The sequence below is a fragment of the Galendromus occidentalis genome, unplaced genomic scaffold, assembly GCF_000255335.2.
Source record: "Galendromus occidentalis unplaced genomic scaffold, Mocc_1.1 scf7180000075782, whole genome shotgun sequence".
Classification (NCBI taxonomy): Eukaryota; Metazoa; Arthropoda; class Arachnida; order Mesostigmata; family Phytoseiidae; genus Galendromus; species Galendromus occidentalis.
Window position 1 is genome coordinate 324,992 of NW_003803772.1, and position 11,861 is coordinate 336,852.

The window sequence follows — 11,861 nt, forward strand, 5'->3', positions numbered from 1 at the left end:
GAAAGGTGTGCGTAGTAGACACTAGACACATAAACCCCAAGGAACCAAGGGATCTCGAGAGCTCGAGCACCCCGTCCACGGCATCGCTGAAACAGCGGAAGAATCGGAGGTCCGCCATCTTGGAACCTACCTTATGGCCATGGCCGACTCTGTTTATAATTTGTTTTGATGGTGAACAACACGGGATCCCATCGGAAGACCTGCCGATTTTAGACTGGTATCAAGCGATATCGTTCTCCTAGCAGGAGGAGGACGCAAACGTCTCCCTGATTCACCGGCGGCGTCCGTGGACCTACAGGAACTTCTGAAGTCTCATCGCTGATTCGGATCATCGCTCTCGTTCATGTCACGGATTCGCGGATCCTAGTGAAGCCGGATCTGGCTGCCAGTTCCAGGAGTCCGAGGAAAGTATTTGAAGCTCTGAACAGTTTTTAGAATCGTCGGGCACCCCATTCAGATCTTTTTCGGGACCTATTCCGTACCTCGTACCGAAATGCGCCGCAGTCATTCGAGATCGCCGCCGGGTCGAGACTATCGGGACCGAGGACGTGACTATCGCGATAGAGACCGCGACAAGAGGAGACATGATCGCTCGGGTCGTGACGCCGACAGGAGGGATTACCGGGACAGCCGAGACGACAGAAGAGACTTCAGAGAGGACAGGCGGGACCCGAGAGAAGACAAGAGGGACCGAGATCGAGATTTGAGAGACGACAGGAAAGAGCGTGACTTCCGATCCGAAAAAGACGAGAGCAAGTATGGCTCTCGGAGACGTAGTCGTTCCCCGATGCCGCGTCGAGAGCGTCGTCGGAGTCCCGATCATAACGCAAGTGGGGGAGACGGTAGGCCTTCGGGCTCAGGCCAGACGCGGAACGCGGTCCCTGATTTCCTCATGGAGAGGAAGCCCATACGCGAGGAAGATCTCGTGGATAAAGACGACGAGGAAATCCAGATGATGAAGCTCATGGGATTCGGAGGCTTCGAGTCGACCAAGGGCAAGAAAGTGCCGGGCAACGATGTCAGCGGAGTTCATGTGATCCAGAAGCGGAAGTATCGTCAGTACATGAACAGAAAAGGAGGTTTCAATAGACCGCTCGACTTTGTTGCTTGATTCAGTGATAATGCGCGCGCGGGAGAAAACTTCTTCCCGAATCGGAACGACAGTAGTCGTGGAGACTGTGCGAGGAAAAATAAATCAATTCCTAAGGGTTCTGTAATGAAACCAGATGACGAGGAATTATTCCATGGTGACAGCGTCGAATGCCGCAAGAAATTCGCTGGCATTTCAGTTTGGCAATTTAAACAAACGAGCTGTATCGGCATCACAGGTTTCCCTGATCTCCGTCTGCAACCCGCTGCCTCAACGGAGTTATGGCGATAGCGCGGCCGGGTGATGGTGACTCTAATTGGCTTGCCGAGGGTACCGACTGCCTTACCTTGGACTTCGGACCATTCGAATCAGCGCATCTATGGACACAAATGCCCTCGTGCGACGAATTTGTCGGAGCGAGGTTTGTTAACTTTCATTTGCAGTAGAGCTCAAACCGGAGTTCGAATTCTAATTCCGGCCAGTCAGCTTTCTCGATATCCAGTAACTCGAATATCACCCATCTCACCTTCAACCTTCGTCGATCGAGGAGAATCGCCCGAAATATTGGGCTATGACACAAGAACCCCCGAGAATCGAATCAATGGGAGGGGAATGAAAAAGTTTCTTTGATTCTTCATCAGACGAAGCAAGCACACGTCGGCAGCCTACAATGACGCTATATACATTTTCGGGGGCGACAACGGAAGAGAGATGTTGAATGACCTACTGCGCTTCGACGTTCGCGATCGATCATGGTCATCGTGCCGGAAATTCGCCACGAGTGTCGCGCCAGCACCAAGGTCAGTCTTCGTACTCGGCATCCTGTACAGTCTTCGATATACAGGCGCATGAGACGAAGGTCCCAGGGTAGCGCAGATCTTCAGGCTTCCCCAATCGAGACATTAGAAGCCCTCATTAGAATACTCTGATCTGACCAGGTACCACCACTCGGCAGTCGTTCACGAGAACTCGATGTACGTTTTCGGGGGTTACACAGGAGATCTACATTCCAATCAAAATTTGGCGAATAAAAACGACCTGCACGAGTTCCGCTTCACCAACGGACAGTGGATAGAATGGAAGTTCGACGGAAGGTTAGTCCAATCCTCGACTCACCAAATTATCAGACTCCATCTCCAGCCCGCCGTTCCATTTCCTTCGCACTCGCCGGACGCTCGCGGTCATCACGACTAGGAGGAGCGATCGGAACTGCATCTCCTAAGAGGATGTCTGACGGCAATTCATGCTCGCCTTCCCAGGAAACCTGTGCCCCGCTCCGCCCATGGGGCCGCGGTCTACGACAACAAGATGTGGATATTCGCGGGGTACGATGGTAACGCGAGACTGAACGATATGTGGTGCACGGCGCTAAGCAGTGCGACGCAAGGACCCGCTGGGAGTCAGATGGAGAAAAAAACATGGGAGGAAGTGAGTCACATCTGGAATTCGATACCGTCCCCGTCGTCAGAATTTCCTGATCGATCGAGATCGTCCCCTTGTACTTTCTCGAGGAGCTCTCTCTGACTCTCTTTCGTTCCATACGTAGGTGAACCAACGTGGCGAAAGGCCCCCAACTTGCTGTAATTTCCCTGTTTGTGTAGCCCGAGACTCGATGTTCGTGTTCAGTGGCCAGAGCGGTGCCAAGATAACTAACTCTCTGTACCAGTTCCACTTCAAAGACAAAATGTGAGTTCCTCCGTCCAAAGATTTTTTCCCTCTGAAGATGACGCTGTTATGGGGGAATCGCAATCGGATTGAGATGAGCTTTAGGCTTGGGAGGGAATTCTGACGGAAATTTTCTCGCTGTAATCCCGACAGGTGGACTCGCATCACGACTGAACACATTCTCCGAAACGCACCCCCGCCGCCGACGAGGAGATACGGACATACCATGGTGGCTTATGACAGGTAATATTCACGGACGAACCGCGGTAGAGCGATCCAACACCACATTTCCCGGATAAGCTGCCAGAGATACGTACTTGTACTCTCGAAAATATTCTGGGAGCTTCGACTCGATTGCAGACATCTGTACGTTTTCGGAGGGACGGCGGACAGTACGCAGCGGAACGATCTCCACTCTTTCGACTTGGACGAGAAGATTTGGAAGATCGTAGAATCTGCGCCTGGAAGCATTGTTAGTATCGTAGCAACGATATCCGACAGTCACATGAGAACTGGGGTGGGCGTCGGCTCTCTCTCGGGGAAAATCATAGATTTACGTCTTCCCGTATGCAGGTACCTTCCGGGAGACTTTTCCACAGTGCCGCCGTGATCGCGGACGCCATGTATATTTTTGGCGGCACAAAAGACAACAACACAAGGTGGTTTCAAGTTTTTTTCATTGCTTATTGTCCATGAGATTATCAGCCGATATCTGCGAAGACTCATCGGAGAGATTGATCACTCATTCCGTACATGATTTCGCAGATCTCGCGAAATGTATCGTTTCCAATTTTCATCTCATCCCAAGTGCACGCTGCACGAAGATTATCGAAGATTACTCCAGAGTAAATTGTTCTGTGATATAGAATTTCTCGTGGGCCAAGAGAGTATAGCCGTGCCGGCCCATATGGCATTCGTGGCTGCCAGATCGGATTTCTTGAGAGAGAAGATCTTCAGAGCGAAGGTACCGCGGTCCTTAGAGAGCATTTGCCTGCAGCTATCGGAAACAACCTTCAGACTTCCATTTTTTCCTTGGCGACAATGCAGTCTGCACCTCAACCTGACTGCTCTCATTGAAGGAAAAACACGAAGCCTCCCCGGGAGCATCCGGTATTCTATCCGTCTGTCTGCCGGATGTCACGCCCGAGCCCTTCCAACTCGTCCTGACATACATTTACACAGACAGCATCGATCCTACAGAGAACGACAGGGAGCAGGGCTCGAATCAAATCGTTCTTCTCATGATGGAGGTTCGTCGCAGGAATTTCCCCCCCATTTTTCTTGGCTCCCGTTGAGAGAATCATACTCTGAGAAATGTCCGATCCACAAATTATTTCAGGTCTACCGTCTAGCTGTGCAGTTCCATATGCGGCAGTTGGAACACTTGACCGTCCAATATTTGGAGGCCGCTATCAATCATAACAACGTTCTCCTCGCGGTACAGAATGCAGATTCCTTGAAGTTGGATTTCATCAAGGTAGAAATTTTGATGTATCCCGAAGACTTTGATCATACGATCCGTACGAACCGGAGTCGACCAGGGTGAATCGCAACTCCTTCTTTATCTATTCAGGAATATTGTCTCCGATTCATCGTCAAGGAGTGCAATTATAACCACATTGTGATGTCGAAAGAATTCGAGACCATGTCGCAGCCGCTCATGGTCGAGATTATCAGGCGGTAGGTCTATCCCCTTGATTCATTGCCTGCGGAAAGAACCTGTCGGAAGCTCGGCAGAGTCTCACTGCTGCAAGATCCTCGGGATTGACGACGTCGACGAGGAGCTCAAAAATGAGGAAAGTCTTTCATTTTAGGCGCCAAGTTCCGGCACTTCGCTATACGGCACCCGCGAGCGAGAGTCCACCCGACGGATCGGGCTCCAATCTCGAACAAGACATGTCAACCCTTCTGCGCGAAATTGGAAAAGCATCGACGGATCTGACCGACATTACTCTCATGCTGGATGGGCTCGTCGTCAGAGCTCACAAATGCGTGTTGGCCGCGAGGTCAGCGCCCGCTTTTCTTCATCAAAATCTCTGTATCCATGCCTAACTCGGAAATAACGCGACCTTTCCGTCCTAGATGCTCGTATTTTGAGGCTATGTTCCGGTCATTCATGCCGCCGGACAACATTGTTAAGATAGCGATTGGAGAAATGGTGCCTTCCGAACAGGCCTTCCATACATTATTAAGGTGAATTCCCGGAGAGGAGAATTCTCTGACTATCTTGATCTGAAGCTTCGCGGGACAATTTCCCACTGAGATGAGCTTGATCCTCAGATACATCTACCATGGGGATGTTGAAATGCCGCCCGAGGACTCCTTGTACATATTCTCCGCGCCCTTCTTTTATGGTTTCACCAACGGTAGACTTCAAGCTGCGTGCAAACAGAACCTTGAAAGAAATGTCACGACCGACAACGTCATTCAGGTTAGTTATGAGATCCATGGCACAGAAGAGTGCGTCGCTTTCGTGTGAGAGGAAACCCCGCTCGTCGCGAGATTCCAAAATCCACTCGTTTTCGCCATAGGTTCTTGAAGCTGCTGATAAAATACAAGCCACTGATATGAAGAAGCATGCCCTGAACCTGATAGTCCAGCAGTACCCGAAAGTCGCAAAGGTAATTCGCCTGGGAATAAAAAACTTGAACGTTATCACGGAGTCGGAGGATGCTCCTTCCGAGTCTTCGCGTACCTTCTAATTGGACTTGCGTCGCAGGTTGCTCGTCTCCGCCAGTTGTCGAGGGATCTCCTGTTGGACATACTCGATTCGCTTGCTGAAGAAATGGGCCGTTCCGGAAAACTTTGTGCCGATACCAGCAGTCCTAGTCTTTGTGGCCTTGACAGTTCCTGCTGTCAGATGGGCAGCAGCGACAGCAGTTATTATACATTAGACAACATTCCGAATAAGGAATAGCAATCTCGTCGGTTTTGAATCGAATTTTGTATATATGGGAGCGTGACAGCTATCTGTTGGCAATAAAATTATCACCGGTTATTTCAGTCCCGTTTACGATCTGTAATCACAATCGGATGAAGCTCGCTCCGCACTTGCGCGTCGCTAATTAAGAGAGCGAGAGACCTACGACGGGAATCTCAGTCTATGGAATCGAAGAAGCGAGCTGCTTCACTTTCAGGAACTGTCCGCAGGGATCCTCTATCCTTACACCCTTCCTCAGACGGACGGATCGAATGATTCCTAGCAACTACGTCGATGTTCGCTCCGCGCGAGCAATCTCGACTGTGCGAGAATGTCGGAATCTATTATCTCTAATCAAGTATTCGTAGAGTTTATCCAGCGAAGCTTTTATTCCAATTTCTCACGAGGAGTCTCCTAACAAGAGATCGATGAGCTCCAAGATTACGGAATGCAAACCTTGGACTCGAGTCTTCGAATCACGGGACCGCTTCAGCATCTGAATGTTCCTCGGGTGGTACCGCGGCGTCTCGGAGCTCGGCACTCGAGGGAACGATGGTTCCCGTAAAAAGATTTGATAAAGGGCTCTCCCGCGCTGGAGAGAAGCCTCGGATCATGTCTGCACCCTGGTCGAAAGCATTCGAACAACAGAAACGTCCAATCATTGCCCCGAACGCCGACTGGGGTTTTTGCGATCGCAGTGAGCGACACCGACCCCACCACTCTCCGCTTCCATAATTCTATCGACGCTACGATATTCCTAAAGCTACAAATCTCCCTCTGGTACAGCGGACCTGAGCGTCGGCTTCGTTTCGACCTCCGCGAGCTATTATTTAAGTACAAAAAAATTCTCACGCGCTATAATCATCTCCACGCTCTTTTTCTGCTCGGATCCTGAACGATTAGTTTTCCGGTATGATCAACATTTCTCGTCTTGCATTCTAAGAGTATCAGGCTCAGATTAAAGTCTCTCAACTCGCGCGCGAATCCAATTGCTGTATGTGCTCTCAACACTAGTCATAGAGGCTAGTGACGATGGTACGAGCCTTTTCTGGGCTTGTCCCACGTCAGACTACCTAATTAAACCCGTTTAGATAAACCGCTTCCTTGGCTCGGCTTCACTTCGCAATATCCAAGGTACGGTCTACGGTTTCGTCACTACTCACTGCCGTCGTCTTTGACCTTTCTTCAACTCCTTCCTAACAATAGAATTCAGGAGCTAATCGCTCCGACATAGAGAATACCTCTAACTCAATGCTTGTCAAAATATAACCGATTTCCAGGAATTGCCGACTGGCAAGAAACGGGAGGGTGGACGGGGAAGAATTTACTCAGCGACAAGCACACGTTGTTGTCCGTCGATGTATCGCGCGGTGAATTATTGCACTTATACACTGAATAATTTTGTCATGTATTCACTCCGAGACTCCAGGAGACTCTCACAAGGAGTTCATGAGCTGCTGAGTTCACTCCACGCGAAATCATCGTATCTGCGCATCGTTCCGTGAATAGAAAATTGCGGGAAGAGATTCTGATTCTGACGGACTTTCCTACGGTGGTCGACAATATGAGCATAGCTTTCAGTTTTGACTGCGCATGGTTCATTTACGCTCAAACTCATCGGAAGAAACGCCATCTCCCAATTTCAGGAACAACTCTCGAGTTCGTTCATATTCCCATCGGGGCTTCCACGCAGACACACATGGGGAGAATTCATGCGAAAGAGTTATACTTCAAGAGAATTCGACCGTCGTAGCCTCTGTGAATCCGTGACACGGCCGGCCCTGCGTGTCGTCGCTGCTATGCTAGCGTATTTTTCGACCGTGCGTCATCTCGATGACATCTCGGAATACCCCTGCGACGCGCCGCGGCGCCCGCTCCTAGACAGTGCATATGCCTCTCATACCGTCAGCACAAATATCCTCTATCAAAACGTTTAGTAATCGCATATCGCACAGGGCGACACTTAGTGAATAGCAAACGATCATTTTCGGTCAACACCTCGCCCTGATAATGTGGAACAGTAGGGTTTAGACCTATCTACCAAAACATCATCACGATCGAATCCACAGAACTACAAATGCGAAGCACGCTAGATCTTATCACTCCGTAACACGTAAGTACATTGGTGAGACGCATACAGCCGGACCCCTCGAGTTCCTAGTCAGAGGAAACGGTAATCTGGTTTGAAGTCGACGTGATGCGGAATTTTCGCTCAATCCTCTCAGTCCCGCAAGACGCTCAGTAGAGGCGAATCATCGAGGTCCGGATGGGATGTCCCCGACCCCTGCGGAAAACATCGTTCGGAAGCCTCTTGATATTGAAAATCCTGAGTCCTATAGGCTCTGAAAGGCTCAACATCATATGCCGATCTTCACCAGACGGACGCGGCAGAACTCGAGGTTTGTCGAGCACTCAGCAACAGTCACAATACGACGGAACGTCTCATCACTTCTCCTCATCTGGATCGAGTCTTCACAATTCTACCACGGGATTCCTCTGTTTTTCTCGGATCGTCCCCGGATGGTTCTCATCTCGGATGGGTTGTGTCGTAATACGAATCCTCTACAAACGAGAAAGAATAGGCTCAACCAGACGCCTGTAGTTAGGTCTATTTGGCGAAGATGGAAGGAATGAATAAATCAATAACCTACCTCCTTCAGAGACCCTCTAGCGTTGTAGAGCTTATACGACGCAATTATGGGAATCATAGCGACCGAAGATAGCGCGAAAGCCCAACCGATAGCTGAAAATTAAATTATATAGGATTCTGAGATCACCTCTGAGATGAATGAAGCAGGGGGGGACCTCCGACGCAACGGCCCGCGAGTGAGGACACTCAGAACTTACAATTTAGTCGAGTTGAAAAATCTCACCTTCTGTCCAGGGTGGGTAGATGTAATCATTATACTCGACCGGACCCGATCCAAAGATGGCGGAAATGATCACGATCTGTAAGGACAGAGAGAAAACGAGCTCAATCATCAATCGGGGACGATTCGGGATATACCCCCCCTCCGTTTCAGAACCCTGTGCAATACACAACTTGGCAGAGACATTCTGTTTTTTTCTGTTTTTTTTTCCCGGAAAGGCTCGCGACAACCTACCACCAGGAAGAGCGGTGACACGAATTTCCAGCAGCCCCGCCAGAAGAACCCAGGAGTGATTCCGAGCATTTGTTGAATATCTCCTGAGAAGCGATCGAGTCCATAGACCCAGGACACGGCGAGAGCTTCGAAGAGCGCACTGCACAGCAAAGATATTCCCGCGGCATATGTGTCAAACCAGGTGACCATGTATCCACCTCCCTAAAATACAGAATGATCGACACCTGCACTCCAACAAGCTCGAAGATGGCTCATCCGGAGAGGGGAGCTTCAGTGGATATGTCGCTCACCCTGGTGACGTTGATCATCGACATTGAGAACGAAGCGCATAGGACGAACACAGTGAACAATTCCCTCGGAATTTTCCATCGTCCAATGCGAAACTTAAACTCGTCCATGAGCCCGGTGATGACGGATTCCAGTCCTCCCATCTGTGAACACACAAGCTCAATGAAGGCCATAACCCGAATCAGGCAAGCGGCGTTATTGGCCAAAGCGCCGATCCTGGATATCTCAACTCACAGCGCTGTCGAGACCAAGAGTCAGTAGCATGACGAAAAATAGCACCGACCAGAAGGGAGCACCGGGAAGAGTCGATATAGCTTCGGGATACACTTGGAATACGAGTCCATGTCCTTCGGTTGCGACCTAGAGTTGCCGAATCGAATCGGTGGAATCCTGTTCTTTCATTTATTCATCCTGCGGGCGGCTTTTATTCTGAGAGCAAATTCAAAGGAGTTCTCTCACCTTATCGATAGGAACGCCTTGCTTCTTCGCCATGTAGCCCAAGTAGACGAATATGACGAATCCAGAATAGAAGGATGTACCGCTGTTCACGCAAGCGGTCATAAGACAATCCCTGAATTACGAGAGGGGGAGCGTGTATGTACATACCAACATTTTACCTCCATCATACATTTATATGGGTAGCTTGCGCGCCTCTCTGGTGTCCGGCGGGACTCTCCGATCGAGAGCTCGATGAATATATGCACTCGAAAAACTCACTTATAACAATTGTTCGTAAATGGGTTGTACGATGCGTAAGTCAGATGAACGCCGAATCCAACCCCAACCGAGAAAAATACCTGCATTGGAAAATCCGTCTCAAAAACGGGATGGAGGAAACCTCTGGGAGAGTATTCAAGGTACTGTCTCGAGTTCCAATTATCTGACCTGGACCGCTGCGTCGACCCAAACTTTGCTGTCGTACAGTTTCGAAACGTCTGGTCTCAAGTAATATAAAACTCCTTCGTCCGCTCCAGGCAAGAAAACCCCCCTTATGAGCAGTATGGTAAGGATGACGTAAGGAGCGGTGGCGGTAAACCAAACGACCTGCGGGAAGCGTGAGATCAGTGGGTCGGATTCATGGACCTAATTGGACTCTGGGAACGGCGGGCGATGTTTTCCGTGATGATCCCTTTGCCTAAAACCTTTCAAATGACGCCTATCGAACTATTTACCTTTCCCGATGAATTGACACCTTTACAGAGAGCAACGTACAGGATACAGAAGACAAAGAAGACGCAAACCACGAGCTGCCACTTCGGTACACCAAGATCATGCATACCACTCGACGTGTGCAGTTCTAGAACTCCTCGACTGCAATGGAAAGGAGAGGGACTCGTCATTCGGTCAACGAGAGATCTCGGTTTGGGCTCAGGAGCCCGGGACGTGAACTGGAGACTTCCAAGCTCCACGCTTGTCTTTCTTTCTGGAGCTTCTCCGTGATAGTTCGACTCACTTGAAAAATTCGAGCGCCGCCGAAGTTCGGTTTTCTGCGGCGATGCCAGCCTCCTTCGCGCCCGAGTAGCAAGTCGGAGTATTCCAAGGATTCCCACAAGTCGACCAAGGGAGCTCCGAGGAGAACGATGATATGACGAAGTAGATTGCCCAACCAATGATGACATTGTAATAAAACGACACGTACCACGATATCAAAACAGCACAGTAGCCGACACCTGGAGCGGTGCAGACTCACGTAGATTCAAATCTTTGAACGGAACCGAAAGTCCCCCATAAAAGACGTGGGTGAATCTCATCGAGTACAACAAGCATCGACCAACCTTTGAACAGAGGACACATGTTCCAAACGCTGATGGGCCCTGAGCGATTATATTGCCCGATGACGAGTTCCATGTAGAACAGCGGTAGAGCGCCAAACAATAACATAAGTGTATAAGGAATAAGAAACACTCCTAGAATGAGAAGATGTAAAGTTCTTTCATTCTTTCTCTTCTCCGTAGCTCGATGACAAGGGGGAATGGAAGGTTTCCTAGTTTTCAGACCGTCACGGGAGAATCGGATTCTTTACCTCCCCCGTTTTTGTAGCACAAATATGGGAATCTCCATACGTTCGCTAAATCTACAGCGAAGCCTATGATCGAGAGCAAGAAGTCCGCTTTCGATTGCCATTGTGGTCGATCGCCATCTTCTTTCGACTTGAAGATAAAATGTGAGCTTCATTAGCAGGGGAAGGAATTTCGACAACCTCGGGGAGAAGTCGCGATCCTCGCAGAGTCTATACAATGATAGGCCGAAGGGTGTCGTTATCAGCATGCTAGAGGGAGACCAACATGGATTGAGTTCCTTTCTGTCGGACTGTGTTCATCGCGACCGGCAGCGTTCGATAAACTGTTGCCGACGAGTACGACTTGGGTGTGACTCCCGCTTCCGCTAAGACGTTCAATGGCTGCTGTGTCTGAAATTCGATGTCCGTCTGACTACTGACCTCTACATTGAGTCGGAATGTTCAACTACGTACCGAAGCTTCGCTGATTCCAGAGAGAGACTCACCGCAGGATATGGGCGTACTTGTGTATGAACAGTATCCATCATCTTTGGTTAGGCGTCGCAATTTCTTTTTCGCAATTTTCCCTGGAATACGGTCGAGAGAAACTTTCATGATCGCTCGGGGAACCGGGCGCCGCCGGTCCATTCCCCGCATGTCAGCCTCGAACAGTTTTCGATCGGGACTGCTTGGACATCTCGGATGACTCAACTTACCGGCCTTTGACGGGGGAGTGTCCATTTCAGTTTCACTTGTGTCCTCCTGCGACGGAGTCACGATGCTATGGTCCTTCAT

The 11,861-nt window shown here is 49.8% G+C and overlaps 3 protein-coding genes across 3 annotated transcripts; 2 read left to right on the top strand and 1 right to left on the bottom strand.

The window, feature by feature from the left end:
• The first annotated feature begins 157 nt into the window (after positions 1-157).
• Positions 158-1,217, top strand: ytr (U4/U6.U5 small nuclear ribonucleoprotein 27 kDa protein yantar). Its single transcript, XM_003738116.2, has one exon. It carries the CDS (start codon positions 494-496, stop codon positions 1,109-1,111), a length of 618 nt encoding a protein of 205 aa, XP_003738164.2. The 5' UTR covers positions 158-493; the 3' UTR covers positions 1,112-1,217.
• Positions 1,218-1,353: 136 nt separating this feature from the next.
• On the top strand, positions 1,354-5,672 carry Lztr1 (Leucine zipper like transcription regulator 1). The gene is made up of 17 exons (XM_018641550.1): positions 1,354-1,511; positions 1,732-1,890; positions 2,029-2,184; positions 2,350-2,518; positions 2,637-2,776; positions 2,909-2,998; positions 3,116-3,227; positions 3,329-3,414; positions 3,521-3,719; positions 3,835-4,005; positions 4,095-4,232; positions 4,329-4,435; positions 4,570-4,761; positions 4,838-4,948; positions 5,036-5,186; positions 5,287-5,376; positions 5,475-5,672. Exons 1-17 carry the CDS (start codon positions 1,372-1,374, stop codon positions 5,670-5,672), a joined length of 2,409 nt encoding a protein of 802 aa, XP_018497066.1. The 5' UTR covers positions 1,354-1,371.
• A 2,475-nt stretch (positions 5,673-8,147) lies between these two features.
• Positions 8,148-11,861, bottom strand: LOC100907300 (sodium-dependent noradrenaline transporter-like). Its single transcript, XM_003738151.2, has 16 exons — positions 11,783-11,861; positions 11,573-11,653; positions 11,353-11,477; positions 11,091-11,217; positions 10,843-10,974; positions 10,521-10,737; positions 10,240-10,378; positions 9,953-10,111; positions 9,785-9,864; positions 9,527-9,638; positions 9,302-9,427; positions 9,070-9,210; positions 8,780-8,980; positions 8,549-8,624; positions 8,327-8,418; positions 8,148-8,237 (listed from the first exon to the last, which is right to left on the bottom strand). The coding sequence occupies exons 1-16, from the start codon at positions 11,859-11,861 to the stop codon at positions 8,148-8,150; spliced, it is 1,977 nt and encodes a 658-aa protein (XP_003738199.2).